We start from the raw sequence: 23,995 nt of genomic DNA, 5'->3' as shown, positions 1-23,995 counted from the left end.
TCCAGTCTCCCACACTGAAATTCCTTACTTACAAAGCAATGTGTTCATATCCAGGGAGGGGCTGATTTCACACCGTCTTACTCTCAGGCAATTGCAGTTCCTCAAGTTGTAGTTCACTCCCCATGTAAAGTTATTTGCAAGGACGCAGTCACTTGAACAGTAATTGCAATAACCTAATGTATAAAATATAAGATTCTTTTAACATCATACTGTATAAGATATGTCTGTCTGTGGTGTGTTTGCTGTGGAGTCATGCACATGAGTATGCACAGGAAGACTAGCTTGGTTCATGCTGTAATCATGTAACTGTCTGACATTACAGGCTATTTTTTGCCTCTGCGGGTCGCTTTGAGAAATCAGTAACTATAGTAAGTGTGGGATGTTTGCTGGTTTGCAAATGAGCCGGTCAGTCATTCTGTGGGAAGGCTCTCAGGCTGGCAAGTCAGCTTTTCATTCAGCCAACCAACCGGCGATGGCTTCTTCAGCAAGAGAGCAGCTTGAAGTAATCAAAGCGTGAAATGACATCCAAAGCTGAGGACTGGGTAAACACTGGGAAAAAAAAAAGAGGCTTGCATGAGAAGAGGGAGCCGGAGGAGGTCTATTTGATGTGATTGGCTGTCATTACCAGAGCATCTCATTTTGTTTTTAGCAGTTTATATTTAAAAGGCGGAGGAGGGGGGGGGGGGGGATTTGCAGTTCAACCTGAGTCTAATTTTGCCATATTTGTTACACTAGAGATTGCCTGACACTCATCTATTCACATCAGTCAGGGATTGATTTAGCCTAAAAGTAGGCCTACTTACTGTGTTATTCATGGTTGAATGATGAAAATAGCAGCCAATGTCAATAAAAACTAATCTTTATTGGCACATAGCTGGGTTGGGTTGTTTGCCTTTGATCCATAACAGATACTGCAGACAGATAGTTAGAGGATTGGTAGTTTGCTTTTAGATACCATGGAAACGCTGTCTGCAGCTAAAACAACACACCTTGGTAGAAAATGAAAAGGCCAGTGGATTAGTTTGCTTTTGGGTTAAGCTCAGTCAGTGGCATCAGGACCAGCTCGCAGCCTTTTGTTTAACGTTCTCCTGCTGGATTATTTGTTAATTATACTCATCTTAGTCCCAACTGGGATCCTCCCTTGAACAATACCGTCCATGACAATAGAAGGACAAAAGAGGCCAGCTCCGGTTATTGAGGTTCTTGTGCTTTGTTTGTTTGTTTGTGTGTGTGTATTCATGTATACATGAAAAAAAAAATCCAGTATTCACAACTAAAAGCCATCTGATATAATACACTCAGGCTAATGCTGCAGATGATTTGTTACTACATCTGTTAGCCGTGCAGACTTAGAGGGCCTACATACAGTACTTAAGGCTGTATCTGTCTCTCTCCCTCCCTCGCTCATTAATCATGCACGTTCCATAGATAATAGATGGTGCTCATGGTGTCTGGCCTTTCACTGCTTACCGGCCAGACGGATCTGTTAACGTGACCTATATACATGGACGGGCTATTGTGTCTTCAGACATGTATCACTTAATGTGACACCAAACAATGAAGGGTACTTAAAGGAGAAGTGCTTATTCCAACTTTAACAGTATTGAGTGTGATCATTTTTTTTTTCAGTTTCCTTTGTCTAATATCAGCCCTTTAATTCTCTGTCATTTAGTCTGGGTTTTAAAAAGATGTGCACAGGCACTGACCATGTATGACCGCAAATATGAGGTGATGTCATTGTACTGGAGTAACGCCTTTTGTACTGCAGTTACTTATATCCGCCGTGTATGTTGTGTTTGCGTGTGTATTTGCATTTGTAAAGGGAGACTGAATGCAGAGAGGACTAACCTAGAGAGGAAATGGAGAAATAGATCAGGAAGCTTTTACTGGCTTTAGTTGTGTGTTTGTTTGTGTGTGTGCGCAAGTGTACAGTGCGATGATGTGAGTGAGCAATAGATTATTAATAGCACGACACATCAAACACTACTCCTGAGTCATCACTCGGTTTGGGTTGAAAGGACATATGCAGACATGCACGCACTCCCAATGCAATACCCAGAAGCAGTGATGTCAGTGAGGTGTCTACGGGGGGGGGGGGGGGGGGGGTGTCGTGGTCGTGATAGTGGTTTCATCCCAAAGTCGTAAAACAGTCAGTTTGACAGCATAACATGGTCCATGCAGATCAACAGGACATAATGTACATGCCCCACCCTTCAGGATGAATGAAGTGTTAGTAATCAAACAGAGAGGTTTCCCTTGATGGATCTAGTCAATCTCACTATTGTCTGGAGTAAAGCCTCTTTGCTTTGCCATTTGGAGACATTAGCAGATGAAACAAGGTTTCAAACACCCGCTCTAACCGAGCTTTACTATGACCAGCCAGACAGAATGCATTTGACCATAAGATATGTATATACTAATATGACATTATATATAAATATATAAGGATCACACTTCTGTTGTTGCACTTACAGGTTCAGGTTCAGCATAAACCTATAATCCCTCTGGATAACTGCTCTATTCTTTACTTTCTCTTTGGGTTAAATTTGGGATTTGCATTGTTGTTGTGTATGATAATATCCTTTGCATTTATACAATTTCCACAGTCACCCGGGTCAGCTTTGTGGTTTTCTCTCTCGTTATTTCTCATCATTTATTTATCTGATTTAATATCGCTCTAATCTCAGAACTTGGCCCAGTTCCAGCTGTCGGTCCTTTTGGATTCATCTTAACTTTCATGCACCTGTAGGAATATTTTTTTTTTTTGTGTGTGTGTTCCTCTGTGCAGGTTAACTTTGTGGCATGTCAGCTGTTTGCCCTGCTGACGGCTGTGTGGTTCCGGATCTACCTCCACCCCAGTAAGACCAGTCCCTTCATCAGACATGTGGTGGCCACTCTGCTGGGCTTCTACCTGGCTCTCTTCTGCTTTGGCTGGTGAGTCACTCATCTGTTACTCGGCTCTTTTCTTGTCATCGCTGCCCTGTTTCACTCCGCTCCTCCGAATTTCTTCCTACAATATTATGTCAGTGAGATCCTTTTCCGGCAGACTGTTATTCATGTCCCAGTTTGATACCATTGTACGTATATTTCTAAAGTAAATGCTGTTGGATTGTTTAAAAGAATATTGTTATTCTCATGGTTCAGTTATTGGTATATGAAATGTTATGTAATGTTATGTAATGAAAGGAACTGTTATGTAATGAACTATCCACTGCTGCCCATTTCTACTTCAGTTGTTTTCCCACATTTCCCAGAATGCTTCTTCATAGAGCCCAGAGAATATACCCAAACATTTCAGCCGCATCTAAAAGGAAAAGTTAATTAATCAGTTAGTTTACTGATAAGAAATTACTTGTCTTCTCCAGTGTCAAGTTTTCCTGCTTTTCACCTTTTTGGACTCAGTTAAACCGTGATGTACATATTTCACAGTTTCCTGACATTTCTTTGACTAAATGATTAATCAAGAAAATGAGGGGCAGATTTATCACTAATTTAACATTATCTTTAGCTGCAGCCTAGTTCCAGGTGTATGTTTTACATGTAAGTGTGTCCTTTAGAGAAGTCTTTCATTCTGTTTGACCAAAAGAGAGAGGGTCACATCCCCCAGGCTAAACACAACAGGCTTTGTGACTACACTGCATAAAGATCATTGATATATAAGCACAGAGAGAAAGAAAGAAAGAAAGAAAGAAAGAGAAAGACTAAGGGTGAGGAGACTGAATAATAAATGAAACTGCATTCCATATTGGCACCCCTTTTCATCTTCAAGAGTGGGCTAGTGTTTCCCAGACCTGATGTTTGGCTGGCTTGCTAACATTAGCGACACGCCAACACCCTGGATCTGTGAGCTCTGCTTTACAAGTGTAAAAACTACTTCAGAGAACGTTTAGTGGGCGCTGCTGTTTCTTGGATTTGGAAAGAACACTGAGTGCAGGCTGTGAAATAATTAAATGTCACCTGAGCACTGTAAGAGTAAATGATACAGCAGTGAACACATACATTTATCAAATGAAAAATAAATTGTTGTATTCATAGCGTCACAATTCCTCTTTATAATGACTTGAAAGTTTAATAAGTTGAGTAATTTATTCAGAAACTGAAACAGAATAATGAAAAAAAGAATTATTAATTAACATGTTGGGTAATTGTGTCATTTAATATGAATTTAATTAACTGCCTCATAGATTGCTTTACATTTGTAATTATTTAATAATTAGTAACCACTCAAACAGTCTGAAACACCTAACTAACCTTATTAATACATCTTATCAATGTTTTGTTGGTTATCTGTGGGAAGAAACATACTTAGCAAACATGCTTAGCACATAGCAACGTTTTAAGGTGGATTTTCCCATTACAGACCTCAATGAAATTCAGTGTTAATTCAGTGCTGATGATAGTTGTTCTGAGCAGTAGGTGTGGCACTGAGTTTGCTGTTTCTCATTCTGCTTTTCTTCTCATGTTTGTCCTACACCTTTCTCCTTGTTTGCAACTTGTCTCCTGTCATCCTGTTTTTCTCCTCTCACTTCTGCCGCTCCCCTCGCTGCCCTTCCCTTCCTCATTCTCCCTCACCCTGCCCTCATTCTCTTCATCCTTGCCAAAGCAAATGGGTCGATCGGGTAGTAACTGATATCCAATTAGAAAGCTATTGCCCTGTAATAGACAAGCCACTGTACCTCTGGCAGAGTGCCTCTCAAAGTGCTACTCTGGGTGTGTGCATGCGTCTAGGACAGCAAACCTGGGGAACATTCGCTAGACATCCAGCTAGTGGGAAAATGCTAAACAGGAGAAATGTTACCTTGTCATCAGGTAATAGGTGCAGAGGGATGAGGTGAGGGATTTCTTTAATAACCTGTCGACAGACGGTTCATGTACACGATGCCACAATGTAGCTGCATTGGACATGCAGCTGCATTAACATGAGAAAGGATGAGGATGTCAGTACACATAGGCTTACCCGTAGTGTAAGGTGGTGTATGGAAGTTAAAAGATCATATTCACCACATCTTAGCAATATAGCGAAAATATGTGAATAAAAATAAATAACAAAAACATAAAACTAGTTGGAGAAAAAAAGTAAAATAAGTGAATTATGGTAACTGTCGGCAACGGTTTATATTTCTGTGCATCGAAAGGAAAGGAAAACTGTTCTTCTCTACAGAGACAAAAAAGAGGACACATACTTTCAGACTAACAAATGAGAAGACGAAATAATGAATTAGGCAACTTAGGAAACTTTATGGGAGATCAATTTTTACTTGTGAAAATTCCATTCATCCTTTACATTTGACTGAGAGATGACAGCCTCTGTGTCCAAATGGGTCAAACAATCAATAAATGAAGTTTATGTCTGTGAAAGGCTGCCAAAGAGTTTTATTTGCTACGTTAATTAAAAGACCATATTCCCATATAAATGTCTTTTAGTAGATACATTTTACAAAGGCGGTATATGGTATTTATTGTACTTGGCTCAGTACTCCGGGTTAAGTACTTTAGCTTACATTATCTAAATTATGCACTAATTACAAGAGTAAAAGTCTTTTTATCACTTAGATCTCTGATTTGTAACACTATACCATATAATGAGAAATAATTTCATTCCAAAAGATGAATGAAATTATTTGATGAACTTGTCCAGTAGAGTAAGGTAACAGTAACTTGGAGCTTTGTACATGTTTATAGGGTCCCAGTCAACTTCTGCCAGTGCAGCTTTCTCGTGTGTAATGCATGAATACATCTGTGCACACATTTTCATCTGCACACTTTTATTCACATACACACACAGGCACAAATAATGATCTCAACTTTTATTGTACATACACATTCTCACACTGTTCTGTCTTAGAGGGCTAAGACTTCGGGTCCTAGAGGAGCTGTCTCGCAGATGCTGCAGAGAGTTGGTTTATTTTAGGTTTTATTCCCTCTCTGTCAGACACACAAGCTTGTTTTTCAGTGTCACTGGAGAAAACAGTCGGAGATTGTTGAACTGTTGGAACATTTCTTCCGTCAATAGGGGACTGAGTTTGTTTTTAGGCTTTTTAGACACGAGAACAGATTGTCATGTTTGTTTAAAACTTCCCAACCAGACAGGTTAAAAGTTACAATGTCCTACTGCGTAAGAATTTTAGATATCATCCCCTGCCCCCTCCCTCTGATAATACTGCATTCTTAACCCCCTTTTTTGCTGGTCAGTTCATTTAATTCACCAGGCCTATCCTCCCTTGTTCCCTTCGTCTTTTCCTGATGCCCTTGCCCTCTTTGTTGACTCACTGCTAACAGAGTGTGGCATCTCTCCTCTCCTGGAGGGCTTGACGTCGGCAGCATCACACACTGTGCCCTTCAAAGTAGCTGCTGCTACTGTCGCCGTTGAACTGTGTGTTTGAGCCTTGTATTTGTGCTTCACGGGAAGGGAGAGGGGAGGATGTTTGATCAACACGGGCACATGTTCATACACAGTTCTTGGTAATGGTGCGCTATAAGAAATCTTGCAAAAGGAAGTAATAGGAAGTAACAGTTAAGAACATGGTGTGACGATGATCGTCACCATCCTGTCGTGTGACAGGAGATAACACATTACTGGGTAGTAATGGGGGAGCTTCACATGGCTGATGGTGCAACTGCAGTTTTGCAATGTTATGATTTCCTTTTCCAAATGACAGTATCGGATGACAAAACAGGATGTGGACTGTAACACAGGGAACAAATAAAGTCTAATATTAGCTGGTCTAAGCCAGGGGCATGTGTGAAGACATTTTCCACTAAATAACAGGCCAAGAATGAGCCGTGTCAGCAAAATGGTAAAATTTGAATATTGTGGTAAGCTGAGACAGCATTCAGAAACTTGAACCAAACTTAAATCCTGGACGGCCAAACATCAGCCCCACTGTAGTGTCCTGTATCAACACACTAAATGCCCACCAGCTCTTTTGTATTTTCATTTGCATCAATAATGCATTATTTATGTTGTCTGTCTCCTCGCAGGTATTCCCTCCATTTCCTGGTGCAGAGTGGTCTGTCCTACAGTGTGATGGTCTTCGCTGGCCTGGAGCACATGCACAAGTAAGGTCAAGTGGAGTACACACCCGGACTCTACCAGACTTGTTGTGTGACCTCATAGTTCACACAGAATTGTAAAATGCCTCATCATTTCCCACGTTAATAACCCTGATATGGGAACTGGAAGCATGACAAAGACATGTGACAAAGCCAGTAAACCGAAATCTTGTACAAAATGTTAGATTGCATGTTAGATAATACAAATGCTGTGAATTGGTTGGCTATGGATCAGTCTCATATTTGCTTCTTCATCTGTCTGTATTTTTGTTTTTTTGAGGCACATGAGCCTGGGTCACGATGACAATGATTCTGCCCCCAGTCTTCCATCTGTGGCCATGGCTCATCAAAGCGCACACACACACACACACAGACATGCATAGACACACACACACACTCACATACAACATCTTTGATGTTTTTTTTTTTTGTTTTTTTTTTTGTTTTTTTTACCAGAATTCAAGGTTAGTGAGTGCAGGTGTAAACAGAATATGTTTATCCCTAGGGAGAGCACTTTAAATAGATGCTCACAAAACATGAATCACAATAGCTCTGCACTCAGAAAGCAGGGACTCAAAACCCTGTGACAGAATGACAATGACATTTCAACATCCAGCAGTGTTTTACAAACACATCAAATCAAATGTCACACATTTCCTTGGGATTTAACCCCCTGCAAAAAGTATTGGTGTGCTTTTAGCCTGGTGTTCTGTCTCCTGTGTAAGTGAGCAGATAAGCAGTGTCCCCGCACTCTTAGTGTAGCTCTTATGAAACTGAAAACCGTGACTGTCGCCCGTGCCAAGCCAACACACCTCCAACTCCATCACATTCAGAGATAAAAGTTCACCCAGCCTCCTGATGAAAGGTGCAGAGAGAACCCCAGAGCCAGGACGCACTGACATGTTGTGTTTGCAGAGGGCGTTGAACCTACTGCCTCAGGTTTTTGCATAACAAATGAGTTATTATCGCAGCAACAGGTTGAGATTTAACTCTGGACTCTGTGCTTCTGCCATCTGACTGTACAAGTCATCCAAATGTTTAACCCTTGGCCTTTGCTCTTTGAACTACCCTTGAGTTGGCAGCATAGGTAATCAAAGCTTTCAAATATTTCAACACACAGAAGTAGACCTTTGGTGAAGTTGCCACTTTGCAGATTTATGTCTAATTCTATCCAGTCTTTTCCCACTGATAAAGTTGTCCCTTTCTCTTCCCATCTGCCTGCTTCTCAATTTTTTTTGTCCCATTCCTTGTTACTGTGTCTCTCATCCCGGTCTCTGCGTCAGCCATCCCTCCTCTTTGTTTTCACTGAATTACAATACACACTGAGAGACTTATTTATAGACCAGTGCTAATGATAATATTGCTGGGGGACTAAATGAATCAGATTAGGGTTTAATATATAAACAGGATAAACTGGACAAATTCTTGTTGCTAGACTAGCGTGCTGCAGTGACAACACCCAGACTTTGAGAACACACTCTGTACCACACACCACCCCCTACACTGTGGTACTTATGTTCCCTATTTGTTGTTCTCCCTACTCAGGCACCCGGTCCTTGGGGGGAAGTGTACAGTGAGTGCAGTGTGACAGCTTTATGGAGTCACAAAAAGTTTTTTTTTTTTTTTTCTGGACTGTGGGACTTGCTGTGAATGTGTCGCTCTAGACTCACTAGACCACTTTTTCTCAAGTGACGGGGGCATCAAATTTCAGACCATTCATTCTCATGCAGCTCTGGATCTCTCGCTCTTCCCCTGACCCCCACCCCACCCACTTTGTTTTCACGAGTGTTCACCTGTTGGATGTGGCAAGCAGATAGGGAATGTTCCAGACGCTTTCCTACTTGCCTCTGATGTGAACACAGCACTGCCTGCTGGTTGACGGGAGGTAGAGAACTATGAAATCGTTAGATATAGCGTGACCAATGGAAGAAGGCTACGCCAGTAATGCAAGTGCCCTCTTTAATTGAAACTGGTGCTAAAGAAGGACCAGACTGCTGAAGAGATCAGAAAAGACTTTATGCTTTATGCAAATATAGTGTTTTCCAGTGATTATTGTATTCTATAGCCTCCATGCCTACAGCATGGTGAGTGGGTATTTGTCTGGGTCTGTGGCCTCCAAACTTTTTGGCTTGTGACCCAAAAAAATGAAGCAATGTTAAGTTGCAATGTCCCAAGACTGATTTTTACCGGTTGTAACCAGTTTAATCAAAGAGTTAGTTTAGAAATAAAGCAAGAAATTAGAGGAAAGTCTGTAAAATAAACACAATTACTTGTAGCAGTTTTTTTTTTGTTTCTTCTCTCCCATCCTTTTAATTATCTTGCGACCCCCCTCAGGCATATCTTGTGACCTCTCGTCCAGGCTCCAGCCCACAGCTTGGGAACCACAGTCAAAGCTAACAGTGTCCACATATTTCCGTTTCAGTTTAGTACGTGAAGCATTACCTGAGGACCGACTGACTGGCTCCCAGGCAAGTTTTGACGTGGAGGAAGGAAGGGTGATGCTGACAGTTGAGACTTCTCCCTCCAGCTGTTTACATAGTATCTCAGCCCTGGCTGACCAAGCAGCTCAAGGACAGTGAAGCAGAGCAGACACTTTCAAGCTTTCAAGGGGCACTTAATTGTAGCTCTCTCAGATGATCTACCCATCCACAAGAAGGATAGAAGTGAGAATTTTTTTCCCTATATAAAACATAACCATGCTATTCATTTGTAATTCATATGAGTTTTGGTGTGAAAGCAAGACTGTGTTACAGGACAGTGATAAGTGTGCGAATTAAATTGGATGCTGAACAGATGGAAATTTCCTCTGGACTTGTGTATGCATCTGAGTGAGCATGAAGTGCACCTTGAGGCATTTACTATGTGTACACAACCTCAGAAAGAGGTCTTGGTGTGTTCACACATTTATTTATAGCCTGTTTTTTGTTTTCATTGCTCCATGTGCGGTGTGTATCCATACCTGCAGCTCCTGTGTGGATCCTTGTCTACGTGTTGACCTGTCTACCGTTGTCCCACAGTGGGAGGCCAGTCTACTTTAGTCCCAGGCTTCATCTGATGCCTTGAGTGGAAATGAAACACCCCCTTCTGAGCTGTGAATTACACAAACACAAATCAGATGAGGATAAAGACTGGATCCCTGGTGGGCTCACTGCAAATATGGCTGCTGCAGCACATATAGCTCATATCCTCACTGATACCTGCAGCTTTGTGCTGGCAGGAGAGAGAGCTGAGCTCGGTGAAAAAGGGTTGTTGCTATGGACTGAAAATGTTAGTAGAGTCAACAGTTAAGCTTTGTTGTGCTCCTAAAATGTCAACATATGTCGTATAGTCTAGTACTGAGCCTAATAAAGCAAGAAAAATATTTTCCAATTTTTAATGTAGTATATTTTTTTTAACATGTTAACTTTATCTTGATATTGCTGGGGAGGTCACACAGCACTTACGCTTAGTGCTGGAGCGGATCCTGGCAGTGATGGTATCACCCTCTTGGTGGTCCCAAGTTGGTGCACTTTCAGTCTGTCAGGCACTTGGACCCTGTTATACCTGTTTGCACGTCTAGTTTAGTTATTCTTTTTTCCCCATTATGAATCAAGTTAACCAAGACTGAACCTTGTGATATTTAAGCAGCTGCACTTTTTGTGGGCCTTTTTTTTTTCTAGAATAAAATCACACAAATGCACAAGAACATTTGAGGCAACTATGCAAACCAGATGAAAAACACTGTAAAGAGTAGTAAAACAGAGACATGAGGATAAAATGAGCTTTTGGGTTTGGTTCTGACTCAGGTCACTTAGGACACAAATTGTGCACTTCTCTTACTGTAATTCCCTTTGAAATAAAAGCATCCATAGCTAAACTATTAATGAGCATCGAGGCTAAGTTTACTGGAAGATCTAAAGTGTCTGTCTTCTTTCTGGAAACTGATGTTATTTCACCTCTCTGGTAAGGTTATAGGCAATAGTGGATGTTAGCGAGATATCGCTAGGGGTGTCCAGTACAGAACTTTCTACGAAAACCAGCACTGATATCACCACACGTGGTGATAAATTACTTATCACCACACATGTTTAAATTAGTATTACCGAATGTATCCATGCAACACATTTGAATGAGCCCTGTTGCTGCAGGGGAGCAGAGCCATACAGTCTCCCTTATATGTAGGATGCTGAAGAATGTGTACACTGTTATGCCCATAAAAACACGCCATGTGTGGGTTGGATATAAACACAGAAATCTCACAGCACATAAAGGCGCTGTATAATGATTATCTCCCCTTCACAGTACCTTCTCTGAGGGTTTTGTGATTAAAAGTCATGTGTAAGTTGTAGTAAAGTAGTAAAGATCTGAAAATATTTCATATTGCAGCAGTGAGAGTGGCTCATTTTATTGTTGTTTTTTTTTTTTTAATTCTTGGAATTAAAGATTAGATGATGCTGAATCTTGGACTGCAGTTACAGTAGGCTCTCAGATTCAAGAGGTCCCGTTACGTCTTATCTCCTTGCTCTAGCTGGTGTGCTGTGTTCCTTCTCAGAGCACCACAATCCTCTTATTGTCGGCAGCAGAGGAATGCTTGCTAGCTAGCTTTGACTTGGGCTGACTCTGCAGCAGCTTTGTGCCATGGGCTCCAGGGTTGCACTGTCTTTGGTCTTCTGTTGAAAGGCTGTGTTGTCCTCTGTCTTCAGCCACTGACAGTGACACATTATTGGAGCCTCCTCTTCCCTTTTGTTCAATTTTTGACCTCCTCCCCGTTTCCATAGCTTTGCCCTTTTTCCATGGCCACTGTCTTGTGTACTGTATTGAAGAAAAAAAAAGGAGTATCTCTCCTCAGAACTTGGAAATTAAAGGTTTACATTGTGAGTATCAAGATGAAAAGCTGACTGTGTAAGTTAAATTAATGAGAACAAATGCAACAAAAGTTTATAGTTATTTGAAGGGTCAACTCATTTTTTCCCCCATTTTTTAGATATTATGTATTTTAAATATTATTTCTCCCCTTTTTTTATCCCTTTCTCTGCACAGGTACTGCTTCATTGTGACGCTTGGCTATCTGATCTTGTGTCAGATCACACGTGTCTACGTGTTTGACTACGGCATGTACTCTGCAGATTTTACAGGGTAAGCTACACTAACAACACAGAGCTCCTTATAATCTTTTTGGGTCTTAATTAAAAACTGAAGGCCTCCCTCTGCCTTAATTTTTAATCCCAAATGGAGAACAAATGATGCTAAAAAGAGAAGTTACCAGTAAGAGTCAGGGGATTATTACATATGACTCAACCAGTCTGAGCTCAACAGTAACAAGAGCTTGTCACACTTCTCAGCTGTGTCCGCAGGAGGACGTCGATAGGGACTATAGTTCCTTGTGGTTGGTTCCCACTCCTCCAGACTGTCTGACAATTCAAGCAAACAGCCTGCACTCCCAGCAGGGTGGGGGTGGCTAGTTGCTAAGCAACCGTACGCAAACCCATACTACCTCTGCGAGGGCAGAGATTTCAGTCTTTCAACTACAGCGTCTGCTGCCCCTCCGTTTTTCTTGAAAATGTCAAATTCACATGTTTTTCAAAATGTCAGTGTGACCCTCGCAGTCAGAGCGCTTTGTTCTTCAGGACCAGGTAGTCTGTAATTTTTCCTCATAACTCTGAGGACATTTTATTTAAAGACCAGAAAATGTTTGGCCTGTTGCTTGTTTTTGACTCCAGCACTTTGATAGAGAATGGTTGAACTAAGTCAGAAGGAAGAGGGCTAACAGTAACTTAGAACTGGAGTGGGACTAAAAAAATAAAGAAAAAAAAACAATAGCTACAGGAAGTTAGAGAGCTCTTACAGTTATCCTGGAGGAAACATCCCATTGTGACGATACTACTGCAGCTGGCACTGTTACTACTGTAAATTGGCATTGAAGGCCATTAGTTACATGATGCCACCAGAAATATCCAAATCCCTGCCAGACAGGGTGTTTAACAGGATAACATCTTGACTAAACTGAAAACAGACAAAAATCCACTATAAAGTTCAAGTTTGTAATAATAATATTTATCAGAAAATGTCAGCTGTTGACTAAAAAGGCTAAATACTATGATGAGTAGGTTGTATGTGCTGTATGTGAGCATGTATGTTGTAAAGAGTGGAATGGGTTTGAAATTCACAGCATTAACTTGGCCTGTTTCTGTTTAATGCTCTTTATTAGGCCCATGATGGTTATAACACAGAAGATTACCAGCATGGCATTTGAGATACATGATGGTAAGATAAGCGCCGCTAAAGCATGTGTGCTTTTAGTGTGTGTGCATGTGTGTGTGTGTGTGTGTGTGTGTGTGTGTGTGTGGTTGTGTATCCTGTGTGAAAAAAAAAGGTGGCAGACATGGCAGAAGTGAAAATGTCTGTTCAGTTCTCTTTGGAGTTTTAAAACAGATCACATGGCCACGTTTCCGAACCAGTAGTCACTCCTGACAATGGACCAGTGAACCAGAAAGAGAGCGTAAACACAGTTATATAATGGAGCAATGGCCAAGTATGCACTCCCTCCCTCTTTCCTTCACTCTATGTTTAATGGCTGACTTTGAGTTTGAACTAGATGTGTTAAAACTGGATGTTAGTCCTTCAGCCATTTATTACAAAATGTACAAACCAACAACCTGAGGTATGTGTAGCAGGCCAATCACGTGCCAAGGAAGTAACTGTACCCTCCGACTTTTAAGGCAACAAATAAAGATGGAGACTTGATACGTGGGTTAAAGTAAACAAGTGTGATAAAGTATAAGAGGTGAGGAGAGGCCAGGAGATTGAGAGGTTGATGAGAGTCACTCAGGCAGCTTTTTAGTTTCTGCTTGAAGTCTGAAGTTGCCTCAAGATATTCCAGACTGAACACAATCAGCAGTCTAATAACAATCCCTATGTTGGTGTGTGTCAGTGGGTGCATGCATGTGTGTGCAGTGTAGAGTAGTATAGTATAGTGTTTTAAATTCTGTTGAGATCACTGATTCTCCTTCCATCTGCAACTCTAATGAGAAACTAAGACTGTAATCCCCATCCTCAGGGAATCATCACCCTCTCATGCCACTCTGCTGTTTATACGAACACACATTCACACGGTGAATTGTTTTTTCTGTTTTCATACATTAAAATACTGAAAGAGCTCATGTTCTAGATCTTAAGAATGCAGAGTATTAAAGGCAGAGAGGCAGCCCCACAGTTCATCTTCTCACTCATTTGACTGGGATCAGAGGTTTAATTGTGGCCAGAGTAGCAGCAAAATGTAACTAAACTTAGTTCAACCTTACACATGCTTCGTGTTGCCAGAGCTGGCCATGAGAGTTCAGTCTAATGAGATCCATAACCACAGGTCTTCATAAACAAAGAGCAGGCTGATTAAAGCAAATTTACACAGAAACATTTAGCCAAGAGAATAGAGCCGACCTTTACAAACCTTCTCTCTAATGAAAGCAGCCGCTATCAGGAATATTTGGCCAAGATCGTTCCCTTAGAACACTGATCATTAAACGGCAGAACAATGGAGCCAACCTGTGTCAGATGACGAGTTCTTACGAGGTTATGTACACAATAGCCTGCTCTCCCTGTTGCATCATCTCTTCTTTCCACTCTTTGCTCTCCCTCTCTCCCCTTTCGCTTAACTGTCCTCTGCTAACTCAGCTGAATTTATTATTTACATTATAGGGCCATTCACACATGTCCTTCCTGGCCCCTGAGCCTGTGTGTTGCAAGGTAGCTCTGACGCTGGCTAGGTTTGGATGCAATACCTGCAATCCTTGAATCAGCTTCATTCATCCATACCTCATGTTACTCTTGAATCAAACTCCTTCTCAGAACATGATTTCCATGCATTCATGGGCATGAATTAAAATAAGTGCCTCTGTGTGTCTGCTTCTAGGTTTGACCAAGCGTGAGGGGCAGCTGACTCCCAGTCAGAAATACCTAGCTATCAGGTATGTGACTCAGGTATGTTTTTACTGCTTCAAATGATGGGTTAATGCAATCAAGCTCAATTAAAAACTTGACATGGTTTTAAATTAGCATTCGTGAGCTCAGTCTGAAAGAAACTGTGCTCTTATTTTTAATAAAGCCTTCATTGCTTTCTTGCTTTGAAAATCACCACACTGCCTCCCTTATAGACTCTCTTCGGTGCTTTTAAGGCAGTTGTTAGGCACCCAGTATCTAGGAAACCACGCTTTTACTGCTCTCATGTGACCTGTATTGTAGGAATGCCCTGTTCCATCCATCAATCCTGCATTACAACTGCAGATTTTTTTCTTTTCTCCTAATCCAAAAGCATTGGAGATGGTCGTACAACTGATTTGTGGAAAGAATGCCAAAAGTAGGATTTGAGTAGGGAGATGAGTAGCTACTGTAAGTCAACAGGGGGTTAATATGTGACAGCATAGCAGAGAGCAGGCCTGACATCATTTTTGTAAAAACTCATAGCCACAGAATAATTTTCATTTACAAAAAAACATTCTAATCTTGGAAGCACACTGAACATCTACGAAACATAATAAATACAGTGCACCTACAAGACTCCAAATCCGAGTCACCAAACCTTTGTTTCATAAGCCTTTGCTGGGCTGCTGTCAGTCAGCTGTTCACTCAGAGATGGCGACTGGGTAGGTGGGGAATTAGCAGTCGAAACAAGAGCTCCCATTAAGGCAGTTAGATTGCTGCCTCACCCACCAGATTAAATTCATCAGGGAAGAGTAAGAGACCACAAGAGTCAGTAAAAGCTCTCAGTCCTTCCCTCCTGGTTCCTCCGTGGACTGGTATCCATCTATGAAGAAATTTATTTCCTGTTTCCTGTTGTTTCTCTCTCTGTGGCCCTCTAGTCGGATGCCCAGCTTACTGGAGTACCTTAGCTACAACTGTAACTTCATGGGCATCCTGGCAGGGCCCACCTCCTCCTACAACGACTACATGGCCTTCATAGAAGGCACGTGCTACGAGCCGCGCCACCAGGAGAATGCTAACGGCAAGGAGAATGGGAAGTACAAACAAAGTGAACCCTCACCCAAGGTACATCACACTTATGTGGAGGTTCTCTATAGTCATAAGAGGCACAATTTAGTCCCACTCAGCTTTATTTTTTTCAGCTGAAAAGAAAATCTGGTATGCAGACAGTATTTACAATAAATACACGCTGTAGAGATACATCACTGTTTTTTTTTTCACATGAATAGAAGTGCATACCTCAAGTGAAGTCTGCAAACAATATGACCCACATTTTGTGTTATGGTGGGCAAAAAGTATTGCAAAATGCTGTAAACTCTCAAAGAGGGTACTTGGTTTTGATATTGCAAAATGGGACATTAAACTATGCAATTCTCTTTTAAGTGCATGTTTGGGTAATGTTTGAAAAAGGCCCAGAGTAGAGGAGTTTTTAAGGAGCCCAAGGTAATTATAATGCATTTGGTTCTCTTTAGAGAAGCGGAAACTGAGATATTATTGAGAATTGTATGACCCAAATGTCTGAACCTCAAGGTTATTTCTGTATTCTTGCTGCATAATGCATTAATAATTTAATTACACTCCAAGATTTGAGTGTGTGTTTATCTCGTAAGAGAAAGGAACAGAGTCAAACAAAGACGTTGCTAAATATAAAATATGAAAGAATGCTCAAGGACTCGGGTTAACTTGAACTTAACAGACGTTTTTAATTTACAAGTATCACGTTTCATAATGTGTTTTTTCTTTTTGAATATAATACAGTGTAATAAGTTTTTACAGGACTGATTCCTTGCGTCTCTCTCTCTCTCTCTCTCTCTCTCTCTCTCTCTCCCCTCTCTTCTCCACCCAGAATGACGTCATCTCCAAGCTGTGCACATGTGCCATCTCGCTGGCCATCTACCTGTCTCTGTGCAAGCTGCTGCCAGTGGAGCACTCCATAGACGATGACTTTGTCAACTCCACACCATTTCATCTTCAGGTCATTTACCTTTACCTGGCCATGCTGGCACTGAGGCCAAAGTACTACTTTGTCTGGACACTTGGTGAGTTTGGCATGATTTTATTATTACAGTACACATTTTCTCTATCTAATTTGAAATGAAGACACATATTTTTATTTGACTGTTATATGTTATTCAAAATAATTGGATTAATTCATAATTAATAAATCAGGCAAACAGGTATCAAAAGAGATTGGCACAAGTCAGTGAATTTAGAGGTGAAGCAGGACCGAAACTGATGTGAATTTTACATAGAAGTGTTCCTGCTTTGGTTTTTGCTCCTCTGCGTGGTATGAACTGACTGAGCTGTTCTGTGTTCAGAGAGTTTGGTTATTTTTAAAGTAGCCTGTGTGTTGCCTAAAAAAGTCCAAACTCTTATTTAACACCATTTCTTGAAGTAACAGTGCCATCTAGTGCCGAATTGAAAACTGCAGCTCTTTGTTCTTTCCAATGACAAATACATGTGATGCTGTATCTCCATCTGTTTGTGTCATTGCTTTGCAAACTGATGTGTTCTAAGGATGCATAACTGTTGTCATGCTTGACTGCTGCAGTTATAGCACTCACAAACATCTGTCCCTCTCTCCTGCAGCTGATGCTATCAACAACGCTGCCGGATTTGGCTTCAATGGATACAACAAAGATGGCTCCCCACGGTGGGACCTGATATCAAATCTCAGAATTCTGGACATTGAGGTTAGGCTCTTTTTATGAGATTTTTTTATGTCCTAATAACATTCTTTTTCAACTAAACCCTAAAAGTAGATTGTTTATGATCCAATTTCAGTTCGCCACCAGTTTCAAGATGTTCCTAGACAACTGGAATATCCAGACAGCTCTTTGGCTCAAAAGGTAAAAGAGTTCAGGTTCCATTACTGTACCTTGCTAACTGTAGCTTGAAATCTGCAGTGAAACTTTTAATTTTTTTCTACTTTCAATCGGTTTGACAAAACCTTTGATGTATGTCATGTCTGTCCCATCCCCAGGGTGTGCTATGAACGTTGTCCCATCAACCCCACCGCTGCCACCTTCCTGCTGTCGGCCATGTGGCATGGGGTGTACCCCGGCTACTATCTAACCTTCCTCACTGGCATAGCCATGACCATGGCTGCACGTGCAGTGAGTGCACATACTGTTTATACACTAACTATTGTTGGAGGTTTTTTTACCAGATTGATAAAAATCCGAATTCTAGAGTGGTGTACTTTGCTCTTGCATCTTAGGAATCATAATATAAGAGGTGAATCCTGCATTCGTTCTAGAAATTCTGCCATAAAAATTGATTGTTTTTCTATTGCTCTGCCAGAGTCTAAGAGCTCTTTAGATTTACCACAACCACTTAGCAGACCAACAAACACACAACAAAATCCCTTTATGGAGAGTAAGGGGGGATAATGATAAAGTAGTATACTGCTTATACCTCATTTTAAATGTGAGGCCATTACTACTAATCTTTGCTAAGCCAGAGCTCTTCACTCTGGTCTTGTGAAAGAAGGAGCCAAGAGGATATTTATGTAGAGACAGTGGAGTGTTGGTACAGGAAGAGATGCAGGGTAATTCTGAATAATCTACCTGGGAAGGTTTGATTAAATGAAACGCCAGCGCAGTACATTTTGGTGTTCAGGCGAGTCCTTGCAAGGACTTTATTCTTCTGCATCAAGAGGACGACACAGAGACCCCCGTCCCAATTACGCCACAGAACTGCAGGCCACTGCCACACAGACATGTTCAGAGATAGACATCTCTCAAGAATTACGAGATGGAAAAATACAGAAAGAGATGGAAGAAAGAGAGATGTGCAGATAATGAGCAGGACTAGGCAGTAATGCCTGCTGTCATGAAAGATTTCAGAAACTAGGTCAGTTAGCTCCCTTCAAGTTTAGTTTACCGTGGAATGCAATTTTAAGTTTACAGCTTTGTTTACTTGCGGTTTATGTTGAGACGTTGAAATTACAGGATGTTTTTTTCTTCTCTTCCAGGTAAGGCACAACATCAGACCATATTTCCTGGTCTCTGACTCGTACAAGTGCGTTTATGATGTCATCACGTGGGCATGGACTCAGGTTGCCATCAGCTACACAGTGGTACCATTCGTCCTACTTGCTGTGGGACCGTCGCTGAAATTCTACAGGTATGTGTTGTCTGACTTGAATTGTGTGTGATACAATACTCTTTTGAGCTGTATGGCTAAAACTGTGAAGTCCATTAAACTATCAGAGTATCAGAGTATCAGAGTACAAGAGAGAAAACTATGCTGCTTTTCTGTGAAGTAATTCATATAGAGAGACTTGTCCAAACCAGTGTAGTGTAAAATAATTGTAATATCTATCTTGTAAATGAAGTCAGGACCTACAGTGTAGAAATTAACGCTTTTTCATTAACCTGACTCCCTCGTGTTGGCCGCAACAGGCTGTAACAGTTAACGAGACAGCTTAATGAGCCAAGTATGGGAAGGATTGATTATGAGGAAATAAAATGAGTTAACTTAACACAGCTCGGCCGCTGCCTTGAAATAAAGAGGCGGCAATGGCCAGTGTCATTCAGTGAGGGCTGCTGTTAAATCAGCACGCAGCAGCCAGACAGGCGGTATAAAATAGACTCATTAAAAGGAGCAGGGACGTGGGAGCAGGAGGTGGTGTATAATATATCCTCAGTGTGGTTATCGTTTAGGTCAGTCACATAATAAGCATAACTGTATAGTCTGGTAATGGTAAATGTCGTTCCATAAATATGTTAGTTTGACACAGAGCAGTCTTGTCTCATCCTGCTGTCAGCAAAAAGTAGCTTTATTTAACAAATTTTATTGATTTTTGCTCAATAAACTCAAAACGTCTACATTGCTTTCTGCTGTAAACATTTTTTTCTATGGCCAGTTATCATGCATATTATGGATTTGTCAGTGCCCCCCACCTTTCTCAAAGCTATTATATATGTTTTACATTGCTGTCCATCGTGTAACAAAACTACAGCCATGCTATCAGCTCCCTGAGGCTGTACTTATAGGCTGCATAGTTTCATTCTCCTACTGATGCCTGTAAGAACTGTTGTGATAATTCTCACGTGGGGCTGTCTTTGCAGGTCCTGGTACTTCTGCTTACACCTTCTGTGTCTGCTGGTGGTACTGGCCCTCCCTGTCAAATCGAGACGCCGGCAGGTTAAAGAGCAGCAGGATGGAGTACAGAAGGACAGCCTACAGGACAACCAGACAGAGCACAACAGCACAGACAACAACTGCAACCAGAAAGACAAAGCCACATGAGGCTCAGTCCCTTCAGCAGAAAGAAACACTGAGACGAACTAGAATCCACTGAGAGCTGGGTGTGTGGAGAGTCTGTTTACTTGACAAAGAACCAAATATTGGATGCTCTGAGAATCCTAACAGACAGAAAACACAACGTCAATGTCCTGTCAAAACTTCCAGTAGCAAGGATGACAGCAATCACACTTTTGAACATGGAAAAGAAACCTGGATGTAACAATGGCCACGGTGTAAGCTAATGAATGATAGTGGTTACTTTACATTACATGAGTGGAAATGAAGACTTCCAAGCTGCCTTAAACCCTCTATGTACTCAGTTATGATGGCATGCTGCAAGAACCTAAATGCAGTTACACCATTGTGCTGTTGGGTTATACAAACTGAAGTGCAGTATGTGGAGGGTTTTTGTCATTGTCTGGATACAAGCCTCTGTTAGGTGGAAATGGAAAATGTGTTCATGTAAAAGAAACATAACCTTTATCATCAGCTGCCAATTTCAAACAGGCCTTAGGATCCTCAAAACATTGTTTGATTTCTATGTCTTTTTTAAAATCTTTATTCGAGGAGAATTCACATTGTACGTGTTTTGTATTTAGATGTTTGTGACAACACTATTTGAAATCCATTCTTAATTCTTTTTTTTTTTCTGGGATGAATTGACTGCAGAATTCAAATTTTATCCATCTTCAGCAGTGGAAGGTGTAAAAGAAACAAATGGATTTCTTCGTCTTCTTCTTTCTTTTTTATATTTTTAATATCTGCAGCTTTTTTGACAAACATGATTCATCAGATAAATGTGTTTCAGAGGGAGTTTATTTACCCTGTTGTGTTTTAGAATTTTTTTTTTTTCAAGGATTTTTGACTTGGGGTTCAGGGGTGTGATTTCATTTTATTTTTTAAACATATGTTCATATTTTTCACACGACAGGTTTCCTCTGTGTTCAGATGTCGTGCCTCTGTAACACTGTAACTCTCTGAAATTATTTAATCAAAATACATCCTAAATAATAAAATGGTATCATTGGTGAAAAACAGTGGATTAACATCACTGCTAAACACTTGTACAGTTTAATTCTTAAATCTGACAGATGCAACAGAAATCTAATGAGATTATCACATTCACTGAAGACTTGTTTAAATGTCCTAAGGTTTTGTAGCCATAATTATTACAAACCAATTGAATGTAAAAGAAAAGTTTCCAAATTGATGCACAGTTCCTGATAGCACATACTCTATTCAGGCTATAAATTATGTATGTGTGCAATTTGCATTTGTCTGTGAGGAAATCTGATATGATTATTTATGTATGTGACCTAATAATATTGTAGAAAATTCAAAGACATAGACCAGCTGTTGTGGTAAATGGTCTTATTTCATATTGTGTGCTCTTATGTTAGATTAGGGGGTGTTTCAGGGTGCATTTACTGTATGGTGTACGAGACACTGGTTCCTCATGTTGTTTTGGTCCATGGCTCACCTTAAGCCTTTCAGATCATCCAGGTTACTCTTTACAACACGCAGCAGTTCAAACAGTCACTCCTGTGATACTTTACAGTGTCATAAGACATGTTTAGGGATTTAGTGAGGAAAATGCGGTGCAGAGAAGGCAACCTAAAAAGCACCCAACTGTTGTTCAAATGACTCATTTTTACGTATCCGTAAGAGGAGGAAGTCTGGGGATTTCAAGCCCACAATATCATTAACAGTTTGAAGTTGTCTTCTAAAAAATTGTCAGTAAACTGAGTTGGTTTGGTGCATTTGTTTTTTTTTTTTTGTACAATAATAACAAAGCAGCACAGGTGAGCTTTGAAGTATGGACCTCTTTCATTTCTTTTGGGGACTTTCTAACATTGCATATTCCTGCCATAACTGTGTGTGTTCCAGTATTCATGTTCCAGTACATGTCGATGTGGTCTCAAGTAAACTATATTTGTAGCCTGGGCCCGTTGTAGGCGAGTGTGGCCCACCTAAGGGAAAGGGATGTCATTCCACAAACATAGCGATTATTGCACTGCATGGCCACCCAAACCAGCAGATCAATGCAAACTGCTCCATATGTCCAAAGTGCCAAATCATGAATGGCGCATTTTGTTTTGTGTGTTCGTATGCATGCGTGCCTGCGTGTGCGTTCGTGTGTGTGAGTGTGTGAGCATGTGTGTGTGCGTGCCTGTGTGTAACATAATTGTTATTTTTGTGTCAGAAGGAAATTTATTGAAAGATTTGTATAACAGTACATTAAAATTCTGATTTATGTGGCAAAATAAAGAGAAATTATTTTTAAACACTAAAATGATGTTTGAAAATATGTTTTATTTTTGTGTTTCATGATGAAACAGGTGTTTATTTTTATGAATTTTATGTTATTTAACAATATTTTAAATGCTGTCATAATGATATACTTTTTACAGTACTTTCCTAAACACTGCAAACACAAGGGCAAGAACTGAAAATGGCAATCATGTTTTCATATTTTTAATTATGAAAGAAACATCTGTAAAACAAGACGTTTATTTAATGTTAAACACATTTACAAATAACCTTTTAACTGATCATAATTCAAATCATTAGATCCAATATATACTGAAGGCCTATAACTTTTATCAGAGTGAATATGCCATGTGTATTTGGCTGGGACACCCAAAGACACCCATAGAAAGTGGGAAAAACTTTCTCAAGATATGTTCTTGATTATATTGTAAATAACTGGCCTTCATTACTTGGTAAATGTAGCAACACCATGATACAAAACTACTCCACCATGGGTAAGAGTCTTGCATTGAAAATGAAGAACAATAAATTATATTTTATATTCTTATGATAAGTTTTTAAAATAAATGTTGTACAGAGTTTAAGTAAATATATTCAAGTACCTTTCTCTGCCCGCAGTGATCCTGTCAGGTTGGGCCTCTGTTATAAATGTGAGGGGGTGGTGGGGGTGGGGGGGTTTCCTCTCCACCTCCTACTATGGATAGTAGGAGGTGGAGCTTTGCTGTAGCAGGCAGGGAGCAGGTTAACGCTGTGCCGTTCAACAAACAGAGAAGCCACAGTATGACATGAAAATGCGGTATTTTTGACTATATTCCCCGGATCGGAAAAATATATACAATATCAGAGAAGCCCCGCGTAGGTAAGAAGACTTCAGTTTGAGTGTTGTACTTTTTTTTTTTTTTTTGGTTTTACTTTTAGAGAAGAAAAAATAAGAAGGACCTGTTGGGAGAGCTAGCCTCTCTGAGCTAACGTTAGCCTGCTAGCCGTTGGGAGTTCAGCTAGCTTGTGTTTTGCTTTTGCTTCCTAGTGACAGAACCAAACACGGGAAGTTGGTCTGCTTGTAACATGTCTCTCAAAACCTGTCTATCATAAACCAGAAAAAAGTATATTACTGTTTTTTTTTTATACTTTTCTTTGTCTAATCACATTTGAAGCCATGTGACGTGTGTGTCATCCAGATGTTTACTTTTTTGACAACCCAGTCGAAAACGGATCGATTGGCCATAACGTTACCCGTAGATGCTAGAAGTTTGATAGAAAGTTGCAGACAGAGCAAGGAAACATGCAGCACTGACCCACAGTAGGTTTATTACCGCTTGGCTGGCTGTTTGTCAGACCTTTACTGCCCCCCCACCAGCTCCTGTGACCAGGGACTTGTTCCAAACAGCAGATTTACCCAGATACCACTTTTTAGAGTAAAACCCAGAGCCCCCTTTAATCTAAGACAAACATCCATAAATAA

At 40.6% G+C, this 23,995-nt stretch overlaps 2 protein-coding genes across 3 annotated transcripts in view; both read left to right on the top strand.

The window, feature by feature from the left end:
* The window catches only part of mboat2a (membrane bound O-acyltransferase domain containing 2a), a 38,307-nt gene extending 15,758 nt beyond the window's left edge, over positions 1 to 22,549 (top strand). Inside the window, exons 2-13 of the mRNA XM_041061243.1 lie at positions 2,789 to 2,934; positions 6,982 to 7,059; positions 12,073 to 12,168; positions 13,241 to 13,296; positions 14,942 to 14,996; positions 15,888 to 16,074; positions 16,856 to 17,048; positions 17,599 to 17,702; positions 17,794 to 17,858; positions 17,993 to 18,125; positions 18,986 to 19,137; positions 20,085 to 22,549. Coding sequence (XP_040917177.1) covers positions 2,789 to 2,934; positions 6,982 to 7,059; positions 12,073 to 12,168; positions 13,241 to 13,296; positions 14,942 to 14,996; positions 15,888 to 16,074; positions 16,856 to 17,048; positions 17,599 to 17,702; positions 17,794 to 17,858; positions 17,993 to 18,125; positions 18,986 to 19,137; positions 20,085 to 20,265 — 1,446 coding nt within the window. The 3' untranslated portion in view covers positions 20,266 to 22,549. The remainder of the gene's footprint in view (positions 1 to 2,788; positions 2,935 to 6,981; positions 7,060 to 12,072; positions 12,169 to 13,240; positions 13,297 to 14,941; positions 14,997 to 15,887; positions 16,075 to 16,855; positions 17,049 to 17,598; positions 17,703 to 17,793; positions 17,859 to 17,992; positions 18,126 to 18,985; positions 19,138 to 20,084) is intronic.
* Positions 22,550 to 23,273: 724 nt separating this feature from the next.
* The window catches only part of kidins220a (kinase D-interacting substrate 220a), a 44,264-nt gene continuing 43,542 nt past the window's right edge, over positions 23,274 to 23,995 (top strand). For both annotated transcript variants that reach the window (XM_041060102.1, XM_041060101.1), the window contains exon 1: positions 23,274 to 23,392. The gene's annotated coding sequence lies outside the window, so the exon portion shown is untranslated. The remainder of the gene's footprint in view (positions 23,393 to 23,995) is intronic.

This window comes from Toxotes jaculatrix, chromosome 17 (genome assembly GCF_017976425.1).
Source record: "Toxotes jaculatrix isolate fToxJac2 chromosome 17, fToxJac2.pri, whole genome shotgun sequence".
Classification (NCBI taxonomy): Eukaryota; Metazoa; Chordata; class Actinopteri; family Toxotidae; genus Toxotes; species Toxotes jaculatrix.
The sequence above is the reverse complement of the archived record's forward strand: the minus strand, read 5'-3'. Positions and strand labels throughout refer to the sequence as shown.